Source organism: Lampetra planeri, chromosome 10, assembly GCF_965212315.1.
Source record: "Lampetra planeri chromosome 10, kcLamPlan1.2.h2, whole genome shotgun sequence".
Classification (NCBI taxonomy): Eukaryota; Metazoa; Chordata; class Hyperoartia; order Petromyzontiformes; family Petromyzontidae; genus Lampetra; species Lampetra planeri.
The window spans coordinates 569,770-593,263 of NC_136116.1; the positions used below are offsets into that span (position 1 = coordinate 569,770).

The following is a 23,494-nucleotide window of genomic DNA, read 5'->3' on the forward strand; positions in this document are numbered from 1 at the left end:
TGCTGACAAGAAAGGTCCCATGTTGTAGCTGCTCACTTCGAGCTATAAATGCCCTGAAAGTGCATTGTCTTTGTGCTGTTTGCCTTTTGGCATTTTCTGGTCTAACACTGTTTGAGACTAGGCCAGAATAAAGGCTGTCTCTGGTGTAGACCAATCAGTTTCAAAGACAATGCATACATTACCAGAGCATGTTTTGGTTTGCATGTTTACCACAAGTATGTGTGGTTAATGCAGACATGATTCCTTGCAAAAGGTTTCAGTTTGGGTTTTTTATATCTTAACACCTGTTTTATTGCCAGAAAGGGTAAAACCTAATCTTATATGGCGGATGCTACGCGGCGGTGCCAATTTTGATTTCACGACTTGGCGCGACTAGCGATTCACGGATCACTCAAACCGAGATGCTCGCGGTTGGTAAACAAGTATACAGAAGTACATCCACATATACTGAAATCTCGTGGTTGGAAAGAAATTAGTGTACAGCAAAGTGCAGACTAATATCATCTGTTTCATCTGTATGAGATAAGCGTTTTCCCCCCGCATGCGTGAGTTTCCTCTGGTTTCTCTCACATGTATGAACACTCATCAATTGGCTCAAAACATCTTAAAATATAAAAGATGGCAGAGCTTATGCGAGTGTGGTAGCAATGGCAGACTACCTAGCTGCTGCCTTCCAGCTCACCTGTAGTTCCTCAGCAATTGACAGATGCAATTTGCATGAATAATGACGCAATATAAAACTGCACATTATTATGATGAGCAACATGTGCGTGAACTAACGCTCACCTTCCCTTCCTGTAGACAAAACATGAACATAGGCTGAGTCGACAGCACGATACAAGATATGCAAAGACTAATCATAAAAACGATCCATACAAATCTTACCCATAATCCATCTAATGTTAATAGTGTATGTGTTTAACGGCAGCAACTTTAATTCTGGATTAAAAGGTCAAAGTGATTTCTTGCTCAAATGAGCATTGAGGCGGTGCACAATTCCTATTCAACACTCTGAATCAGTGGTGAAAATTCCACATTACTTTGACGGAATGTGAGTCGATCCATAAGTCAACCCCCAGCAACGGTTTAAACTTAGCCACTTGCTCTATCTGCTGAACCACCTGGGTCGGATTATTCATGCATTAAGAATAGGTTATACCCTTTCTGGCCATAAATCAGGTGTAAAGATGTTAAAACACCAAACAGAAACCTTTTGCAAGGAATTATGTTTGCATTAACCACATATACTTGTGGTGAATATGCAAGGAGGTCCCATGATGTAGTTGCTCACTCCGAGCTCTCAATGCCCTAATAGTGCATAGTTTTTGTGCTGTTCGCCTTTTGGCGTCCTCTGGTCTAACATTGTTTGAGACTAGGCTCTAAAGAAAGCTGTCTCTGGTGTGGACCAATCAGTTTCAAAGACAATGCATCATATGCTACCAGAGGATGTTTTTTGTTTGCATGTTCACCACAAGCATATGTGGTTAATGCAGACATAATTCCTTGCAAAAGGTTTCTGTTTGGTGTTTTAACATCGTTACACCTGTTTTATTGACAGAAAGGGTAAAACCTATTGTTATATTTTGATACTGGCAAAGGAGGTCCTATGATATTCCTGCATTGTGGATTTCAGAAGAGAAGGTTCTGCCTTGCACACTTAGGACGTCCTGTCTATGTGTGTGTCTGATGTGTAAAGTGGACAACAGTAGGAAAATCCAAGTCATATGAAGAGTTTGAAGAGGAGGTTGGAGGCTACACGAAGATAACAACCGTCACAGAGACGAAGCTCACCAAACAGCTTCCAGGAACGGTGACGGAGCGCACCATCATCACCGAGATCCCGTACGATGAGGGGGGAGAGGAAGAGGAGGAGGAAGTGGAGGAAATTGTAACCAAGAAGGTACTCCTGACTGCTCCCTGTCTGCCATGCCACCTAACGCACACATGCTTGCAATCTATGTCTTGAAAAACCCTTTGCAGAATTACATTTCACAAATGTGTTAAACTTTTTTTGGTGCATCCAAAGACTGTCAAAATTAGATAAAACTAGTTGAGAATCATTTAATGTAATATGCACGGTGGTTAATATCTGTATTTGTGCTACATTACTTCTAAGGTCACAACCTTTTCCACAGAGGAAACCGTGACGTACTTTTCTGTCAGCCCAGGCCTATTATTAAAACTGTGCAGATTATTGCAAAAAAGTTGAATGTAATAACAGCACCAGATATCGGTACAAATAAATTCCTGCTGCCACTTAAGCACACAAATGCAGTTCCTGTGGTGTATGGATTAAACTGTGGTAGGAAGCGATCCCAGTGGTTTCCCATGGCTTGACCGTGTTACTGGTTTGTTTCGTATCGTACATGAAAGAGTGATGCCTCTGTGTGTGTCGGTGGGCAGTTCGGAGCAAGCGATGGACCCAGAAGCACCCAGCAGAGCAGGCCAGAGAGGAAAGCAGCCAGAGATGTCAGCGCAGCTCCGAGTGAACACCTCACTGTGGACCTGCTGCACAGCAAGAAAGCACAAGATCTCTACAGCATGGTAACGTTCTTGTTTAAGCTGTGAGTTCATCAAAGGTGCTGTGCGGTCTTGTGGAAGAGAAAAGTCACGAATGCAGTTGCTACAAAAATATATGTACCCATCAGCGCCTGGGACAGTACCCTTGACAGATATAGGAAGGTGGTGTATCATCTGCTTATTTATTGTGTAACCTAGATTGTCCACATTAACGCTCATTATTTTTGTGTTATGCATTATATGACTCTGCGTACTATAAAAAAAAATTTAAAATTTGATTTTACCAGCTAAGGCCCACTGAGCTATATACCTCTTTTTCAGAAGTAACCTGGCCATAAATGATGGCTCAACAAAGTGGCATATGTAGAAATATATAGCAGCCAATGCTTGTTTCTAAATGTTGAGGGAAAAACGTAGGGCCCAGATAAAAATCCACACGACCACAGGGAGATCATGCAAACTGCAAATATACAGGCATCAGAGTGGGGATCGAACCCACGTGTCCTGAATACTAGGCGAGGGTGTGAACTTTTCGCCGTGGCGCCCTTGTCATATAGGGCCCATGTCCTATATGACATATAGGACCCAAGTTTAACCGAGAGGGTCCTTGCCTATAGCCATCTGGGAGTTCACCAGCATTAGTCCAAGCAAGCCTGACTGCTGATGAGACACTGAATGTCAAAAGCGGTCTCGAGTTTGATTTTGTTGTGAACCAATGCTGCTGAATTCATCCACTCCCAGAAGGTCATGTGGCTGATGGGATGTATAAAGAATACTTCACTTTTTTATGTGGAGGGACACCTATATGAAGGGAGAAATTTGTCTAATATATTCAGTTATATTTGGGGTCAATACTTGCTTCTCTAGAAGGACCTGTACAATATACTGTACCAGAAGAGCATGTGTTGTTCGTGTGCACTGATTCCACAGGCTGACATATGATAGGGTCATTGTTGCACAGGTCTTGTTGCAAATAACACTTTCCTGATTTTTTTTAATTGTCACCTTGTCAAACAAAATTAAACTAATAAAATCCTAAAGCAATTTTTTATTTTACCAGATAAGGCCCACTGAGCTATATAGCTATTTTTCATAAGCGACCACGCCATTAATTATAATAGCTCATGCAAGTGGCTTATCATATGGAAATGTATAGCAGCCAAATGCTGTAAAAACATATTTATAAATGCGGAAGGAAAAACCGGCGAACCCGGAGAAAAATCCATGCCACCTTGGGGAAAACACGCAGACTCCAAATGTACAGGCATCAGGGTCGAGATGGAACCCACAACCTCGTGCACATCAGGTGAGACAGATAATATCGCGTCACCATGAACTTGACCTGGCTGCGCTGTGTTTGTTTGTGGACGTGCCGTGCACTTTGTGGTGGTGTAGTTGAAGTATAAGAAGGACTATGAGGAAAACAAAGCCATCGGATTCAGCATCGTGAAAGACACTCCTGAGCGCAAAAGAACCAAGCGGGCACAGGACCAGATCAGCGAGGTATGACACACCGACTGCTTTGTACACACAGTACAAATTGGTTGGATAATAACTCATCATCTATATACAATAATTACGTCACATAACCATGGAGAGGAACCATCAAGCACTTGCTACATCACATGTGTGAGCCAATAAACTCAATGGCAGAGTGAGCGGCTCCAACTCATAAGATTCCAATTTCAAATGCTGGTTGGGGCTTGACTCAGCCCATCAGCCCAGGGCGAGCGGCAGTGTGGTGCAGTGATCATACTCATGCCTTACAGCAAGTGCCTGGGTTCGATTCCCAACTGAGGCACCTTTCTGTGTGGAGTTTGTATGTTCTCCCCTGTTCTGCATGGCTTCATCGGGGTTTTCCGGCTTCCTCTTATAGCTAAAAAAATACAGTATAGCTGGTATTGGCCAAAATGCCAATTCTGAAATATTACTTGCGATTTACTCAATTGGGATAACACACAGCAGCAACATCGCCCCCTCCTGTGAAAACTTGGCAGGACCCTCCTGAAAAAATATTGAGACTCAGTGAGGCTTTGCTGGGTAAATACGCATAAGAACAATAATATAACCCCCCGGGGTCGATAACATTTGAAACATGGTGTGGGGAAGTAAACACTGGTTGCCCAATGAAAGACTTGCCCTCGTCATAGGAATGTGAAATTTCCAACCCCTTGCTCAATGCTATAAACAGGAGATGAACACTGCCTCAATATTCATTTGGGCAGGAAATCACGTTGGCTTGATTGCACTGGGCTGAGGTTCACAGCTGCTACACACCCTGCTCCGCCACCGCTTGCCTGCCTTATGAGCCCCCCGTGTGGTGCCGTGCAGGTGAAATACCACAAAGAATGGGAGAAGATGAAGAACGTGTGCCACCTAGACAACACCAGCCGAGATGTGGAGCATGCAGCCAAAGTGTCCAAGATGGTCAGCAAGGTACTGCTCCCTGCTAGGCAGCAGCCTGTCCGCCAAAACACTGAGTGAAATTCACAACGGCTGTTTTGTTCTCATGCTTCTGCGTTAAAAGCCATGTGTGCGTGCCTGGTCTTTACAGCACAGATTGTGTGTCACAGCTGGAGGTGAGAAACGTGGTGTAAATAATCCATGCACCTGAATTTTTTATATTTGTGTGCATGGCCAGATTTTGTACAAAGAAAAATATGAAGACATGAAGGAGCATTTTCAACTACCTCCTGATGCGCCCGAGTTTGTACACGCGCTAAAAAACTCGGCACTCTACAGCAAGGTGACCCAGCACTCTAGATACACAATGACCATCAGCAGCCCTCACTTCAAACTCCAAGCAAGAGTACCTTGCCACGGTGGCGAGATCTTAACTACCTTGCCTGGTATACAGGAGGTTGTGGGTTCGATCTGGACCATAACACCTATATATTTGGAGTTTGCATGGTCTACCCATGGTCGTGTGGATTTTTCTCCTCCGGTTTTTCCTACACATTTATAAACATGTGTTTCGAGTATATTATGGCTATACATTTCCTATTATTTGTGGCCAGGTCACTTCTGTTAAAGAGCTATACAGCTCAGTGGACCTCATCTGGTAAAATAATAAAAAGTTTCGTAAAAAAATAATTGGTGGGCAACCAGCTGGCAAAACCACACAACTGCATTTGTGTTGCCACTGGAACGATCATGACCACATTCTCTCACCCATAGTTAGGGCTAAAGCTGTGGCCTTTTATGGTTCTGGGAGCACTATTTCCTTATAAATTCATGAAACTACGAAAATCCACGCTGCGTGGTTCATGGCCACTCCCGTAATCTCTGGGGGCTAAAATCCACATTTTTGTCGTGGATTTTTGGATCTCTACCAGGAGTGGCTAATTCCTCCCATAATCTGACGCACAGTACGACGACTCGAATATTTAGTAGGTCCCCCGAAGTTACCACGAATTACCAGATTTCTTATGTATTTGCAAATGTTATTCGTGTGTCCACATGCGTGCGCGTGTGTTGGCATGTGTGTGTGTGCGTGCGTGTGAATAGAATGCGTATAAGGCTGAATACGAAGACGAGAAAACGACCTTCTTTCCGTACGCCGATAGCCCGGAGCTCCGGCGCGTCGCGTCCGCACAGAAGATTTTTAGCGACGTATGTGGCACCGTGTTATTTTGCAGATGGCTCAATGGAACTGTGTCATTTAAAAGCTGGCTCACAAAAATAATTCAGAACGTAGCACTGTTGCTGCAAATAAGCACTCCCAGAAGGTCATACGGCTGATGGGATGTGTAAAAAAAATCATTTTCAGTTTTTATTTTGGAGAACACATATGGGAAGGAGGTGTATTGTCTACTAATTTTGTTAGAGATTTATTTAACTGATTTATTTAACTAAATACTTTATTTCACAATCGATAAATTGAACTTAACAGTTTAAGATTTCCCAGCCATATTGCTGGCCAATTGCAATGCGAGTTACATCTGTGTGTGTTTGTGCATGTCTTTGTTGCGACAGATTCAATACAAACAGAAGGGCGATGCTCCATACACATCAGTGGCAGACCCCCCTGATGTGCGGCAGGCTAAGAAGAACTTTCTGCAAGGCAGTGATGTCAGTAATGTTTTGTGATATTCACCCATCACCTGCGCCACCCTTTCACTCACATTTTTCTCCGTTTCCCAGTTGGGTTACAAACGACCCCAGTTTTAGCCTCTTGTCTCTTTCTTTGACTTTTTTCTTTAATCGTTTTGTTTGTTTATGCAAAACAGGGCCGATGGAATGTCTCAGTTTGGCATTGTCAGCTGCTACAACGCACAGCTAAATGCTCGCCAACGTGCTAAAGAGAAAGATTGATTATATCCTTGTTGTTCGCGGTTCAGAGGTTGCCGAGCGTGTGTGGAACACAAACACACATCGTGTATGCTCGGGGGTGCGTGTGTCTGTGTACACAGCTGAAGTATCGCGAGGCCTATAACAAGGACGTTAAGGGAAAGTGGGCCGAGACACCCTACGTGGACATGGCAAACGCCAAGATCAACGCGCACAATCTGTCTCAGGTAAGCTGACAGCTGCCACAACTGTGCTTGACAGGCAGAGCCATGTGGGAGGCACTAGCCTATCGAGCCCGTGGTGTACACTTCAGGAGTTCCCATTGCTCATGCCACTCGAATTACATCCGTTCATTCTGTTGGAATGACCGATGCACGTAATTTTAATGTAACATTCTTCATATGGTTGATATTTATAAAAATGCTACTCTGTCATCACCGCGTGTGTGATGCGTGGCGAGTGTGAGGTGAGTATCTGGTGTGTGTCATTTGTCAGATGAGTGGTTAGTGTCTGGTGAGTGGTGTCTAGTGAGCAGTTAATGTCTGGCAAGGTGTCTAGTATGTGTCTTTTGAGTTTTTAGCGTTTGGTGAGTGTTTAGTGTCTGGTGAGTGCTGATAGTCTGGTGAGTGGTGAGTGTCTGATGTGTGTCTGATGAGTGATGAGTGTCTGGATTGTGTCATTGTCTGGTGAGTGATGAGTGGTGTTCGGTAACACTGGTCAACACACTTTTTCTGGCATAAGGTATTCCAACGGGTTTAAGGCAATTTTGGGGTGCTGATTCCAAATGTGGCATCAGTTTTTGTTTGTCTATCACATCAGGTTTTTGAGATATCAAATATTGCATTTTCAATAAAAACTGCAGAAGAAAAATATTAAATAAATGTGGATATCTACATAAAATGATATTATAAACACACTATCCTAAAAATACAGCACCATATTTTAAAACTAAAGCAGTCACTGACTCGCAACAACTTGCAATCATAAGTGACAGAGTTAATTTCGGGTAAAATCAATGAAAATGGGGTATGCCGATAGCATAAAATGAGATGTGATAGAGCAAATCTGAGATCAGATTTGGAATCAGCACCCTGAAATTAGTCTAAAACAGCTGCAAAAGTCCAGGCCAGAAAAAATGCTTTTTTTGTTGTTGACCAGTGTAATAGGAGAAGGTCTGATGAGTGTGTTATGCATGGTGAGTAGTGAATCGTGAGTATCTGTTTAGTGTCAGTGTCTGTTGAGTGATGAATGTCATATGAGTGAGTGGTGAGTTGTTGTATATGTTGGGTATCAAAATTTTGATGTGTTGTATGCGTGCGTGGGTGAAATTATTATGTTGTATATGTGGGTTATGAATATTCAGTGAAAATAATAATAATCAAATAAAATTTGGCCAAATGTGTAATTATCCGGAAATATGTTAATTTATGTAATTATGCACATTTAATTATGCCAATTCGAGAGGTAATCGTAGTAATTATGCGAGTGGGTGTAATTATGATAATGCAAGTCGTTATGATAACCAGACCCCGCCTCGGTGACGAGGGTGGGTTATCGATCGGAATAAGGCAATTAATCGTATGCAGTTATGCAGGTGTGGTGTAAGTATGCAAGATTAACTTAGATTAACTCGGCATCGTTGTCTAGGTTCGTCTCATTCTCGCTTATATTTTAGGTCCCCGGTTCACCCCGTTATCGCTTTAACATTTACTGAGTATGTGTTAGTGTGTTTATTAAGGTCACCAAGTTCAGATCTCAACGCAGAAGCAGATCTTATGCATAGACTTCAGGAAAGAATCACACAACCACTTCTGTATTAATCAATTTATTACTAATTCAACCTCAACTATGATATAGTATGCGAACTCTCAATCCCGGAACGTCAACACGGCATCAATACAGTATCATCAATGATTGTCTGATTTCACTTGACAACGGCACATGGATCCCGCATAACGCGATGGTTGTTAGTGAGAGAGAGAGTCGTTAAAACATGCAAATACTATGCTAAGAAAAACCTTAACTTTAATGAATGATTATACTCAATATTGTTCACGCAGTACCGCCCTCCTTATTGATCATACGCAACCCTTATCACGTTGTTAGCACCTTGGGTCACGGGACAGTTGAATATTCTGTAGAGGATGCGAGTACGTGCGGCGATTATGACTGAAAGATACTTGAAAGATTATACGGCGATAAAAAAAACACAATCAAAACAGTTATTATTCTTAAAGGCACCAATCTCAACAGATACATCGGCAGGTTATCTGACAACAGAATGGCTCGGAGTAAGGGCCTGCGACGGTGCTCCTTTTCCGAAGATCGTTATCTTATATCAAATTTACTAATTGGGGACCAGATCACCTGATAAGGATCTGGTGGGCCACCACTCCCCACGTGAGCGTGGCTCGGCGGAAGGAGGTGCCAAGAATCAATTCGTATTGATGGATCTGTTGGGAATTTATGCGATTAAGAGTACAGCCCACTAAATATTAAAGATAAAAATTACGAATACTCTTATAAACGACGGATGGCCATCACTCGGTCTCGAGTGTTTTCTTCACAGCCACGGATGGCTTATGGGTTCGAGTGTGTTCGAGTGGTAAGAGTGGTCTTGAATAGTCAATGTTCGGAGTCGGTTCTTTATGTCAAACAGACGCCTGGTGGTCGTGTGGTGAGGGGGCGGTGCGCGTCATACGTATCAGGCGCTCTCCTGTCGCCGTGTTGAATTGGTTTGGATGCCTGTTGATACGCTGTCGTAGTTCGGAACCCGGTCGGTAGGTGGCGCCCACAGCTCGCTCGCAGCGCGCAGTGCTGGGTCGTCGCCTCGTCGCCAAACCGCGATTATCAGCTGCAGCAGAGACCTCCGACTCGGCAGAGGTTGGCCCACGCAGGCCGAGTTGAGCTGTCAAGCGGGTCTTGCCCGCCTGCAGAGGAGATGGGGAGCCGCTTGAGTCGAGCCCCGAGAGCCGGCTGAACTCGGCTGAGTCCCAGAAGCTGAAGAGTCGAGCTGACCCGTTGGTCGCAGCTCGCTCCTGAGTCGACCCGCTCGGTCGAGCTGAAGATGAGTCGAGCCGACCCGCTGGTCGCAGCTCGCTCCTGAGTCGACCCGCTGGTCGAACTCCTGAGCCGACCCACTGGTCGAACTCGGCTGATGAGTTGACACTCCTGGTCGAACTCGTGATGAGTCGACTCTCCTGGTCGAACTGAAGATGAGTCGAGCCGACCCTCCCGGTCGAGCTCGCTCCTGAGCCGACCCGCTGGTCGAACTCGTGATGAGTTGACTCTCCTGGTCGAACTCGTGATGAGTTGACTCTCCTGGTCGAACTGGTTTCCAATGCTCAGGGTCCTTTCTTTTATGCCGAAAAATCCCTTTGGGTCCTGCCCACAAGGCGGGGTTTCTTTCGATTTTTGCTGTGTCAGGATCTGTCCGTAGGTAGGTGTATCCATGTGTGTGTCCGTACGTCCGTGTCCTTGTGTGCATCACCCACGGTATATTCCGTTGTCATACTCCCTCCATAAAATCCATGAGCAAACAATCAGATGTTACAAATTGCCTCGAAGTCGTCTCTCTGTCTGGGTGCAATATCATCTCTTGTCTGGCCTTCTTCATGAACCAAAACACAGACGTTACAAATCGTCTCACAGGCGTCTCTGTCCGTGTTGCACGGCCTGGAGGGAGGGGCACACTCCCTCCGACCCTCACAGACGCACACAGACATGGTTAAAAAGTTTTAAATTAACATTTGTCCCTTACCATTTCCCAGTTATGATTCTGTATGTAACCTAAGGTGTGTCGTTTCCCATCGTGGTGCTTGACCCAAGTGGAGGTGCCTCCCCGAGCACATACACACTCCCATCCCGCGCTGCGGGGATACAAAGACGGCCGGGATCTCCCTTTCTCTCCGACCCTGGGTTTAACATCGCTCTTTTATTATGTATTTTATTTCGACCTGGTGGTGATTTATCCCGCTATCCTGGCTTTTCATAAGTTTTACTTTTGTCTTTTCATGCATAGGCTTATTATTATTAATTTATTTCCGATATCTTAGGTTAAGGGGTAAGTTTCTTGATCCTAGGAATTCGTATTCCTTGGTGTCTGCATGGTTATATAAGCGGAATATAGTTGACGGTGAATAGCGTTAACATTGATGTTATGTACGATATTATGTATTGTGATGTCTTTAACTTAACTTGTTGGTCGGCTTTACTGACATGAAGTTGCATTTCATAGCCTCGCAGTCTTTGCCTCACTCTGTCTCTGCTCGCCGTTGTTGTTGCTGTCCAGCTGACGCCGTTAACTCAAGGCCTCATTAATTTCCGTCACTCCTTGTAGGTGAGGGCGGTTGAACCTTGGAGTCAGTTCTGGTTTTTGTCTGCTTGCTTCTTCTGATGTCCCCTGACCCCGGGAGTTATTATTTCTACTTTTATGGCCTGTCGAAGCCCGACTCGCTGTTGCTGGGCTGGTGGGTCGCTGGGTTGGTGTGTTCCCGGCTTTTTTGCTTACGTTTGCAGTTCGCCGTGCTCTTAATTTCCTTCCCTCTTCAACCTTATATCGACTATTCGCTCCTGTCTGGGTGCGATTCAATTTTGACTTAGGAAGGTTCTGATTGTCATATGCTTTGGGTCGAGTTGTATAAAAAGTATTAAAGTATGGAAATAACATTTCATATTGACTTAATGATGGTGATGGTTCAGTAGGCGTAACTTGTGGCCTGGTTTAATTGGCGTGGGTGTGAATATCGATAACTTTAGCCTATCCTGTTGTTAAATTCCGACTTTAACGTTACTTTAATAGCAATACAGAATAATTGAGCTTTTCGTCTTAACTAGGCGAACGCGAACTTCTGGTGACCCCTGCAGACTTGCTATTCAGCTGAGTCTGCATCCTTGAGATATACAACGCTCTTATTCGTCTCACTGTGGCCATCCAACCTTCTGCTCTGGGAGTGTTATTCTTAAGTTCAGGTCAAAGGCCCCCTCACGTTCAGACGCGCAGGTTGTTAATCAGCTCCCTCCCCTGTGTACACAACCTTGAGCTGACCCACTTCGTTTGACCACTCACCCTGGATTTATCTTTCCTTGAGGCAAGGTTGCAAATTCGTCATCCTAGCCCTCCTCCAGTTCATTACTTAACAACACCTGGTGTTTTGCAGTTTGCTGCGCTTTGGGGTGTTTTCATTCATTATATATCAAGTAAAAAGATAATATATAAAAATATCAAGTTTGGAAGAAGGGTTAGGATACAACAGAGTGGCTGGTGTGCTGTAAGTGGTATCTGGTAAGTAGTGTAAGGTGAGTGATGAGACTGAGGCAGTGACGCGAACAAAGCTAGTTTTTTTGTTATCATTGAGAGTCTTATGAGTTGGTACTCAGCACAGGGCCTGAAGGCTGTTACATATGCGTGTATGTTGTCATGCACAATGAATGCATTATACAATGCTTATGGTTGGGGATTTCCTAGCAGAGGCCATTGTTGCACTGCTGTGTGTTAATGTTGGTGCTGTGGCCTCTGTGGACTTGTGCAGATCCAGTACAAGGCAGACTGGGAGCACATGAAGGACAAACAGTGTGGTCTGCAGAAGGATGCACTGCCACTCAAGGTGGCCAAGGCCCAGTGCAAGATTGCCAGCAATGTGGGTTTTACACTGCCCTGGTACACACTAATTGCTGTCACACAAACCAATGTTTTCATTGGTTTATAGCCACGTGGATTTGCGGGAGTGTCTCTGACCGTGAGCTGGTGATTCGTTGTGCTGCAGGTGGAGTACAAGCGGGCATTCGAGCAGGCCCGAGGCCAAGCGGCCTGCATGCAGAGCGTGGATGATGATCCCAAGATCCGCCATTCCATGAATGTTTCCAAGAACCGCAGTGAGGTGGGTGCATTGCCTTCGGTGCGATTGGTTCACATCACTATGCATGACGCACATGCAAGAGAAAGTTACAGATACATTTTGATTGTTTATTGTGAACAAGTGTAGCAAGCCCGCAAGTCACATTCCACCACGAACCAGGTTATCCGTAGCCTGCCATGGTGGTGTTTGGTGTGTAGACACGTGCATTATGTTAATATGTATTGATTATGTTCTCACATGGTAATACATGCAGTAAAAATTATCTTTAATTCCAGCTCCTCATGTTGTGTTATTAGGGGCCCAAATAAAGCCTTGTTTGATTGATTGTATCGTCTGTTTAGAATCTGTACAAGAAGGAATATGAGAAGAACAAGACTAAGTTTCACATGCCGGCGGACTGTGTTCACGTGGTTCAAGCCAAAAATGCGCAGGAAATGGCCAGCAACTTGGACTACAAGACAAGCCAACATGGCTACGTACTTCCCCCTGACTGTGTGACGTCACAGCAGGCCCGCAAGGCCTACGACCTCCAGAGTGATGTACGAGCCACCACTGACACTGAGCACTGCACTTTGATCGCACAGGCGGTGACATCATCATCATTCCATTGATATGCCACCCTCTTCATCAACTCAACATCTCTCGTTTGACTCCAACAATAACTCCACTCTTCGATCTCACAGGCACAACAGTTTAACTCTCACCAAACCCGCACAGAGCTGCTTCAGCATGGAACCATCTCCCAGACCCACCAACTCGTGCCGCCAGTCCGAGCTGATTTAAATCTGTGATTAAAGCTCGCTCACGCAATATATGCGACCACCATAGTGCTAATGCTTTTTACATAAACCGGCCATGTGTATCACTTACTTCTGTATTTATGTGTGTGTTTGACTGGGTGAGATATACATTGCATGAATGCAAACTGCATAAGTTGTACATGTAAATGTGTGTACATGTGTCGTGACATGTTTGTTATGTACGTGTGAGTTAACACCCGGGACACCCTTGTAAACAAGGCATACCGGCTCAAGGGATGGTTCAGCGGAATATTTAAATTGATAAATTAATAAATAGATGTCCCTACAACAAGAAGTGTGTGTAGACAATGTGACGTGATGGTGCGTATGTCGTACGAGTCATGTATATGTCATGGTGCGCGCTACATATGTGCGTGCTGCAGAATTTGTACAAGTCGGACATGGACTGGATGCGTGGGGTGGGCTGGGTCACCTCGGGTTCCGTGGACGTTGAGAAGGTCAAGCGCGCAGGCAGCATCCTGAGTGAGGTGCGTCACCTCCCCTATCTCCGCACCTGCAAGGCCACCAGCGACGGTGCACACCTGTACAAGGGCAGGCACCGTCGCCCGTGCTCCCACCGACTCAGCGTTCCGCCTGTCCTGTCCACAACCTGCGCTTCTTTGTGCAGAAACGAGGTGCTGAGATGTTTCTTTGCTGCTCCCACAGAGGAAGTACAGACAGCCAGCTCAGCAGCAGCCCTTCACCCAGGTGGAGGACACGCCAGAGTTGGTGAAGGCCAAATTCAACAAGCAGCTCTGCAGTAAAGTACGTGTCAGAGTGTTCCGTTCTGCCGTGAATGACCCTCCTGCATCATTCATTTTCAAACACCGTTTGCTATTCTTCCTGATGGCTCTGTGCGTGTACATTTGCGTGTGCGAGCAGCTCGTGTACAAGGCAGATAGCGAGAAGCGCCTGCACCAGTACACCATGGATGCAGATGAACCCCAGCTGCTGCAGGCCAAGGTCAACAGCATCAATCTGAGTAATGTAAGCAGCCCATTACTCTCTTGCCACCTCAACGCATGGGGTAATCACTCATTCACTCACCACTTCAATACCGATCATAGGTAGTGATCACTCAGAGTTTCACACTCACTGCCACAACTCTCCTCTGCTTGTTTGCCTACAATAATGATACTTCTAACAGCCGGTGTATTAACCATAATATAAGTGCCGTCTGCTTTAAAGCGGACGCTAAAGATCCCGTGACGTAATTGGAAATGAATGGGTCATTATGTGCCGGCGTCACGGTCCAAATTTTCCAATCAAAAGATTCCCCTCAAGATTACTCAATTGGGATTATACATAGCAATCATCGCCCCCTACTGGCAGACTACTTGCAGGCCAGCTGGTAAGTCAGCTGCGCCACACAGGGAGAGTTGCCACTGGGGGGTCCCCTTGGAATGTTTGAGATGAGATGTGACGGAATATTTTTTCAGTTGCTGAGGCGTTTAAGAGCCATATGAATGCACAAATACAGCACGACATTACCCGAGTGATGCCTTTGATTGTAGTCGGTATCGCAATGTTTTCTCACCAGAAATGCTACCAATTTGACTATGAAGAAAACAAGGCCACGGGTTATGACCTGAAGGCTGATGCCATTCCTTTCCGTGCTGCAAGAGCTTCCAGCAACATCGTGAGCGATGTGAGTAACAAGCGCCCACACAGAACAATCACGAAAACAATTGCAGCGCATTAAGAACCAGAAAGCAAAGGTGGCCCGGGTTATCTTCAGACATCTCACAGTGGTTGTGGCCGTGGTGACTGTGGTGCAGCGCAAGTACAAGAAGGAGTACGAGGCAGACAAAGGCAAGCACATCGGGGCCCGGAGCCTGCAGGATGACCCCAAGATGGTTCACTCAATGCGTGTGGCCAAGATGCAGAGTCAGCGTGAGTACAAGAAGGGCTATGAGAAGGGCAAGACCAGCTACCACACGCCGATGGACATGCTGCAGGTCGTGGAGGCCAAGAAGGCCCAGGCCATGGCCAGCAACGTGGACTACAAGACGCGGCTGCACAGCTACGTGCTGCCACCCGACCACATGACGGCCCAGCACGCCCGCAAGGCCTACGACCTGCAGAGCGACGTGAGGAATGTGCAACGAATGAGGGCGATTCTCGTGCTCACAGGGAACCATCTGGCAGTGCTGATCTGAGACTCCAGTTCTTGTTCACTATCCACACTGTATTACACTTATTTCTCTTATTCTTGAGTGCCCTTCTGTCTTTTTGTCACGACGAGGGGGCCCAATGAGACCATTCTGCCTACTCCTGTCTTGCACCAGCTTTATTGCTTCCTTCGCTTGTTGCCCTTTCCGTTTGAGGTGTCGTTTTTGACGGTGACAATGCGGGACATCTTTGCTCTTTCTCTATTTTGTGTTCCTTGTTCTCTCATGTGTAAAGCCATGTTTGATATTCTATATTATACTCACCTCCGATTAGCACGGTTGGCTACGTACGGTGCAACAGAAGTTCAACATACGTACAGTTGTGCTTTTTATTTAGTTAGAGGTGGATGCAACTCACAAACGAATTGCTCCTACTTTGTTCCAGGCCATTGGGCATGAGTACACAGCTTTATTATCGACGAAAAATACTTGAAAATCAAAAGCAGGAGGTTGTCTATTGGCATCACTGCACTGACATTATATCATGAAATGTGGGGCGATACAACAGTGACAATATTACTGAAGTGATTTTAAAGGATTTGTCTTTTACTCATGAATTACATTTTGAACTAGTATTGGGCAGCTTGGGACGCATTCCAGGTACATCTCCACAACCAAGAGCAGTTTGTGTTTTGTGCTGTGTCTTTCTCTCAGAGCCACGATTGATAAAACTCAAGTTTGTAAAAAAAATCCAATTATGGTACCCAGATATTAAGGCACCCAAAAGAACATGTCTCAGAATTCCTGTCAAAGGACTGTCATTGGCCCCTGCTTATTTAAAGCAGTCGGGGAGATTGATAATTATCCCTCACTCGCTGATTCACTCACTTACCGACAGTCAGTCACCTCCTTATCACTCTTCTATCGCTACTACCATGGTTACTCTTACCGTTAATTCACTCATTGATTTCTCCACCCATGTTGAGGACTCAGTCTATTAGTCTCACCATTTTGTCTCATCCAGACTGTGTTCAACCACCACACTGCTGGTCACAACAACACACTCACCCTCTCACTAACCCACCTCACTCACTTGCTCACCACACCGCAGGTCAACTCACTTCTCTTTATGCTTCTTCCCCCGCACTGCTCCACTTTGGAATTCCCACCATTGTCTCTTTCCCCAGGCTCTAATAATAACCTCGCTCGATTCAAGAAGCGTGTTAACACTTACCTGTTACAAATTTGATGGTGCTGTTTGTAGCTGGCCATGTGACGTTGTGGGCCTTTGGGCCTGTTCTCAGCATTTTTTTTTTAAGAAACTGAAACACCACAAGCAGCCACAGAATATAAGTGCCATTCCGTTGAGGACTTGAGCATGATGCGGACATGAAGCCGAGTGTCGTGCGTCTATGCTATTCAAGCTGTGCTATGCGCACACGCAGCGGAGTAGCCATTCTTGCCGACTTGTTAAAATGAAGGTAGCTTAGGAGATTTACGTGGTTTCAAAGTGACAACGATATCCTGCACAAATGAGCATTGCAGCGGTACTCATCTACCGTGTACCTCCCTGAACCAGTGGTGGGAATTCCACATTTCTGTGTCGGGATTCAGATATCCATAGGACAATCACTGTTGACTTCCCCACAAAACGGTACTAATTTAATCAACACCGGAGGGATTATAGGCTGAGTCAACTCCCAACAAGAATTTAAATTCCCAACCTTCCAATCACAAGCTCCTTGGTCTACTGCTGAGCCACCTGCATGGATTAATATCTTGCATGGCCTATTTAATTAAAATTAAAAGAAGATGATTTAGATTTTAAACTATTAAAACATGTGAGCTTTAATTTTTCCTGTTTATAATGCATCACAGTTTAGTCTATTTAGAGACACGTGTGTGGCAAGAAGTGTGTGCAGACAATGTGACGCAATGGTGTGCATGATAATTGGTTTTTTACCCTTCTATCTGGCAACAAAACTGACACCTTTTTAGAAGGAGTCATGTTTGCATAGACCGCAATACCTGCAGTCATAAATACAAACAAAAGACATAACTCTGATAATGTGCACTGTCCTTGAAGTTGATTGGTCCACACCCGAGACAGCTTTCCTTAGAGCCTAGTCTCACATGGGTTGGACCAGATGACGCCAAAAGGCGCAGTGCGCCTTTTGGCGTCATCTGGTCCAACCCATGTGAGACTAGGCTCTAAGGAAAGCTGTCTCGGGTGTGGACCAATCAACTTCAAGGACAGTGCACATTATCAGAGTTATGTCTTTTGTTTGTATTTATGACTGCAGGTATTGCGGTCTATGCAAACATGACTCCTTCTAAAAAGGTGTCAGTTTTGTTGCCAGATAGAAGGGTAAAAAACCAATTATCATATTTTTACTGGCAAATGAGGTTCCCATAGAATGGTGTGCATGTCGTACGAGTCATGTGTATGTCGTGGTGCGCGCTACATATGTGCGTGCTGCAGAATTTGTACAAGTCGGACATGGACTGGATGCGTGGGGTGGGCTGGGTCACCTCGGGTTCCGTGGACGTTGAGAAGGTCAAGCGCGCAGGCAGCATCCTGAGTGAGGTGCGTCACCTCCCCTATCTCCGCACCTGCAAGGCCACCAGCGACGGTGCACACCTGTACAAGGGCAGGCACCGTCGCCCGTGCTCCCACCGACTCAGCGTTCCGCCTGTCCTGTCCACAGCCTGCGCTTCTCTGTGCAGAAACGAGGTGCTGAGATGTTGCTTTGCTGCTCCCACAGAGGAAGTACAGACAGCCAGCTCAGCAGCAGCCCTTCACCCAGGTGGAGGACACGCCAGAGTTGGTGAAGGCCAAATCCAACCAGCAGCTCTGCAGTAAAGTACGTGTCAGAGTGTTCCGTTCTGCCATGAATGACCCTCCTGCATCATTCATTTTCAAACACCGTTTGTTATTCTTCCTGATGGCTCTGTGCGTGTACATTTGCGTGTGCGAGCAGCTAGTGTACAAGGCAGATGGCGAGAAGCGCCTGCACCAGTACACCATGGATGCAGATGAACCCCAGCTGCTGCAGGCCAAGGTCAACAGCATCAATCTGAGTAATGTAAGCAGCCCATTACTGTCACCACCTCAACGCCTGTCACGTGGGGTGATCGTTCTCACTCACTAACCACCTCAAAATTGATCACCGACGATTTCACACTCACGACTACAACTGTACAAAAACAATATCACCTGAGTGATGCCTTTGATTGTGGTCGGTATCACAATGTTTTCTCACCAGAAATGCTACCAATTTGACTATGAAGAAAATAAGGCCACGGGTTATGACCTGAAGGCTGATGCCATTCCTTTCCGTGCTGCAAGAGCTTCCAGCAACATCGTGAGCGATGTGAGTAACAAGCGCCCACACAGAGCAATCACGCAAACAATTGCAGCGCATTAAGAACCAGAAAGCAAAAGTGGCCCGGGTTATCTTTAGGCATCTCACATTGGTTGTGGCCGTGGTGACTGTGGTGTAGCGCAAGTACAAGAAGGAGTACGAGGCAGACAAGGGCAAGCACATCGGAGCCCGGAGCCTGCAGGACGACCCCAAGATGGTTCACTCAATGCGTGTGGCCAAGATGCAGAGTCAGCGTGAGTACAAGAAGGGCTATGAGAAGGGCAAGACCAGCTACCACACGCCGATGGACATGCTGCAGGTCGTGGAGGCCAAGAAGGCCCAGGCCATGGCCAGCAACGTGGACTACAAGACGCGGCTGCACAGCTACGTGCTGCCACCCGACTACATGACGGGACAGCACGCCCGCAAGGCCTACGACCTGCAGAGCGACGTGAGTGTGCATTCCCACCGGCCTCGTGCGTATCACTGAGAATCATCACCAGAGGCGGGTCACAGGGGATTCATGAAACAATGTCTTGTCTTTACACAGTCGCTGTACAAGTCAGACTTGGAATGGATCCGAGGGTGTGGATGGATTCCCACCGAATCCCTGGATGTAAAGAAGGTTAAAAGAGCAGGGAACATCCTGAGCGAGAAGAAATACCGGCAACACCCAGACACCGTAGGCTTCACCAGTGTGACCGACTCGCCCGTCATGCAGCAGTGCAAGCTCAACGCCGACCAGATCAACGACGTGAGTGCATTGCTTATGCCTAAAGTGACACGAGGCTTAAGTTTAGGTTCATTAACATTCTGATGGTTAAAAATGTCAAATTTTTTGCACAATTTCTGACAAATGTAGTGTTCTGATTTTGTGGTGTGTTTGTAGCGTGCGTACAGGAAAGCATGGGAGGATTCAAAGACTGAAATAAGTATGATGCCCGATACGCCGCAGCTGTTACAGGCCAAAGCCAACGCGTACAACCTCAGTGATGTGAGCCTGGTTGCAGCTGAAAACATGTGTGCACCATTAAGAATATTATGAACATGATGAACAAGGTAAGTAGCCTGCGGTCTAGCTACATCACAGGAATCGTTTGTTTCAGGTTTGCTACAAAAAAGGATTGGAGGAGCAGCGTGCTCTAGGCTGTGACGTGCGAGCAGACGCCATCCCCATCCGAGCGGCCAAGGCCTGCAGGGCGATCGCCAGTGACGTGAGCTCACACCGCCGCACCGCCACTGCCTTCACAGCAACGAGCCACTACCCTGTGGCTGCAGGCTGAAGGACGTGTGCCTCTTTCTTTTGCAGGTCAAGTACAAGGAGGCTTTTGAGAAGGCAAAGGGACACCACGTGGGCTTCCAAAGCCTGGAAGACGATCCCAAGCTGGTCCACTCCATGCGCGTTGCTAAAATGCAAAGTGATCGTGCGTACAAGAAGAATTTTGAAAAGAGTAAGACAAACTACCACATGCCTTTGGACATGCTGAACCTCGTCATGGCCAAGAAGTGCCAGGACATGGTCAGTGACACCACCTACAGGCAGAGACTGCACGACTGGACGTGTCTGCCGGACCAGACCAGCGTCGCCCACGCCAAGATGGCCAACGAGCTGCAAAGCGATGTAAGATCTTGTTTTATGTTTTTGTTTGCTCATGTATTATGTTTTTCTCAGTGTCTAGTAACACATAATTCTGGTTATGTCACCCTAGACTCTCTACAAGGCAGACCTTGATTGGATCCGGGGATGTGGCTGGATTTCGGTTGGGTCCTTGGACAATGTGAAGGCTCAGAGAGCAGGAGACATCCTGAGCGAGAGGAAATACCGGCAGCACCCAGATACTGTAGGCTTCACCAGCATCAGCGATTCGCCCGATATGCTCCAAGCTAAAGTCAATGCCGAACAGCTGAGCGATGTGAGTTTAACATGATCTTAAAGTGATGCTTCAGTAAATTAGCATGCATTTAAATTAACAACCATTGCCCTGTGAATGACAATACATTATAAACTAACGTATCTGGAAGTGATCCTTCTTCAGAACAAAAAAAATATGTTGGATGATATCTTTCATTTTGCCGTGGAGGTTTAGACATGTTTTGATGTCGCCGCTGTCCACGTTCACGCGTGATGCAAGTCCAGATGCTGCACAGGGCCGGCTGGTTTGTGACTCTGTCGTGCGTCTGTAGTTGGTGTACAGGGCTGATGGTGAGGAGGCCAAACACTCGTACACGCTGCCTCCAGATGCACCGCAGCTGCTACAGGCACGCGTCAATGCCTATAACTCCAGCGACGTAAGTTGAGATGCACAGTTGCTTTAACGCCTGTGTCCTCATCGCATGCCTGTGAGCACAGCATGCCACGGTCACCACTCATGTAGGAGTAGTCACAGTAATTTCCTGCTCGATTGAGGTAGTGTTCATCTCTTTACAGCCTTAAGCCAGTGGTGAAAATTTCGCATTCCTATGGCGGGGGCGAGTCTATCCATAGGACAACCACTGTTGACTTCCCCACAAAGTGGTAATAATTTTATTGACCCTGGAAACATGATGGGTTGAGTCAACCCTCAACCAGAATTTGAACTTACAACCTTCCTATTGTGAGCTGCTCGTAGTAGTATGCCATATTTAACCAGGATCTGAAATAAAATCATTGAGATGAAACAACATTCCCTGTTTATTAAGGGCGACCTGGGTCATATCAAGACGGGTTAAGTACACAATATTTATGTTGCACATTCATAATGAAGAGACGAGGGGCTCCAGGTGGATAGCAACACATTTGTTTTCAATATCTGTAAAACACGACATGAAAATCTCATTGGGCAGGCATGCAACAGGCCTCCTTTAGCCATCTGGTTGGTGTGCATATCAAGTCACTCAAGAGACTAGTGTACACACAAGGTCACAAGGTCACTCAAGAGACGAGTGTACACACAAGGTTACAAGGTCACTCAAGGTTACAGGGTCAATCAAGTGCCCGCCAGTCTCCGACTGGTCAGATTCAATATTGACTGCACGTATTGTTGAAGCCTATAGCAAATTTGGACCTTATAAATAATTGGAGTGTTTCTACTTCTATTGTGCCACATTTCAAAAGCATTTAAATTGAACAATCGAGATTAATCTTAATTTTGGAGCTTTCGTGACTGCAGGAATTATTCTTTGGTTCTTTCGGTAAAGTCACGTATAAAGATAAAATAATAAATTAAATAATCGCATACGACGTTTCGATTGCAACACAAGCAATCATCATCAGGTATAATGAAATAGCGACACAAAATCTAACCAGAAAACCACAGACAGACATATAAGCAAACAGATATCACCAAGATACACAGAGAGGGCAACACCCCTCTCTGTACCTGTGTTGCCCTCTCTGTGTATCTTGGTGATATCTGTCTGCTTATATGTCTGTCTGTGGTTTTCTGGTTAGATTTTGTGTCGCTATTTCATTATACCTGATGATGATTGCTTGTGTTGCAATCGAAACGTCGTATGCGATTATTTAATTTATTATTTTATCTTTATACGTGACTTTACCGAAAGAACCAAAGAATAATCGAGATTAATGTTTACAATAATGTTATACCATTGTGAATAAGGAAGAGTAGAAGGTGGGGTGCACTTCAAAAAAATTATAGAAACTTTTTTTTTTACTAATTCTGCAAATAAAAATCACTAAAGAGGCAATAGAGAAGATGTGTACAAAATATGAGAAGAGAAAATGTTAACAAAATGGCTTAACACAGCCAGAAAACATTAACACAAACACTTCATGGTTATGTAACAAAAATATTTTACACACTGATCAAATGCATCTAGGAATGTGCATTGGAGCTTCGAATAATGTAGTGCATAAGTGCACTTTGCTAGTAGTGCAGAGGTTGGCTAGTGTAACCAGATATGGACCAAGGTGATCCTGTTATTGTGGTGCCACACGTTGACACTTGGAGGCAGGGGCATGTGTGAGGTTGCTGCTACCAATAGAACTCTGCATTCATGTCTTCCTGCCTGATAAGAAGCAGCACTTTGGAAAAGGACAGTGCATAATGGCACCTCTGATTAGCACGGTTGGCTACGTACGATGTGAAAGAAGTTTAACATACATGCATATGGCAAGGCTACTCCAACCTGTGTTATTTATTGTGTGGAACTGTTGTGGTTTAAGTTTGAGGTTATCCTTGCTACTCTGGCTGGTTTAAAACTTTAGTCGTGTCGCTAGGTTTGCTACAAGATGGCCTGGGAGAAGACCAAGGACAAGGATTTTGAGCTTCCACTGGATGCGCTGTCCATCACAGCCGCCAAACACTCCGTCAACATCATGAGTGACGTGAGTGTTGCTGATGGCCGACCTTATAAAATACTGGTACCCCATCGCTGTTAGATAGCTATGCATACGCCAATTTAAAAAGCCTCAGCACTCAAAGTGTCATATATAACATCTCCTCTCAAACATTCAAAAGGACACCCTCAGTGGCAGCTGACCCTGTGTGGCAAAAGGTGACAGCACCGGCCTGCAAGTGGAAATTTGTCAACCAGTAGGAGGCAATGAT

The 23,494-nt window shown here is 45.6% G+C and overlaps 1 protein-coding gene across 1 annotated transcript in view; it reads left to right on the top strand.

Moving 5' to 3' along the window:
* Nucleotides 1-23,494, top strand: part of LOC144720793 (nebulin-like) — a 100,424-nt gene that overhangs the window by 4,885 nt on the left and 72,045 nt on the right. The window contains exons 3-30 of the mRNA XM_078597842.1: nt 1,697-1,900; nt 2,404-2,544; nt 3,916-4,023; nt 4,852-4,956; nt 5,162-5,266; nt 6,028-6,132; nt 6,496-6,591; nt 6,933-7,037; nt 12,342-12,449; nt 12,576-12,689; nt 13,010-13,207; nt 13,852-13,956; nt 14,135-14,233; nt 14,351-14,455; nt 15,009-15,116; nt 15,247-15,558; nt 18,062-18,166; nt 18,345-18,443; nt 18,561-18,665; nt 18,846-18,953; nt 19,084-19,395; nt 19,495-19,698; nt 19,834-19,938; nt 20,051-20,158; nt 20,254-20,565; nt 20,654-20,857; nt 21,129-21,233; nt 23,164-23,271. Of these exons, the coding sequence (XP_078453968.1) occupies nt 1,697-1,900; nt 2,404-2,544; nt 3,916-4,023; nt 4,852-4,956; nt 5,162-5,266; nt 6,028-6,132; nt 6,496-6,591; nt 6,933-7,037; nt 12,342-12,449; nt 12,576-12,689; nt 13,010-13,207; nt 13,852-13,956; nt 14,135-14,233; nt 14,351-14,455; nt 15,009-15,116; nt 15,247-15,558; nt 18,062-18,166; nt 18,345-18,443; nt 18,561-18,665; nt 18,846-18,953; nt 19,084-19,395; nt 19,495-19,698; nt 19,834-19,938; nt 20,051-20,158; nt 20,254-20,565; nt 20,654-20,857; nt 21,129-21,233; nt 23,164-23,271 (3,993 nt within the window). The remainder of the gene's footprint in view (nt 1-1,696; nt 1,901-2,403; nt 2,545-3,915; nt 4,024-4,851; nt 4,957-5,161; nt 5,267-6,027; nt 6,133-6,495; nt 6,592-6,932; nt 7,038-12,341; nt 12,450-12,575; nt 12,690-13,009; nt 13,208-13,851; nt 13,957-14,134; nt 14,234-14,350; nt 14,456-15,008; nt 15,117-15,246; nt 15,559-18,061; nt 18,167-18,344; nt 18,444-18,560; nt 18,666-18,845; nt 18,954-19,083; nt 19,396-19,494; nt 19,699-19,833; nt 19,939-20,050; nt 20,159-20,253; nt 20,566-20,653; nt 20,858-21,128; nt 21,234-23,163; nt 23,272-23,494) is intronic.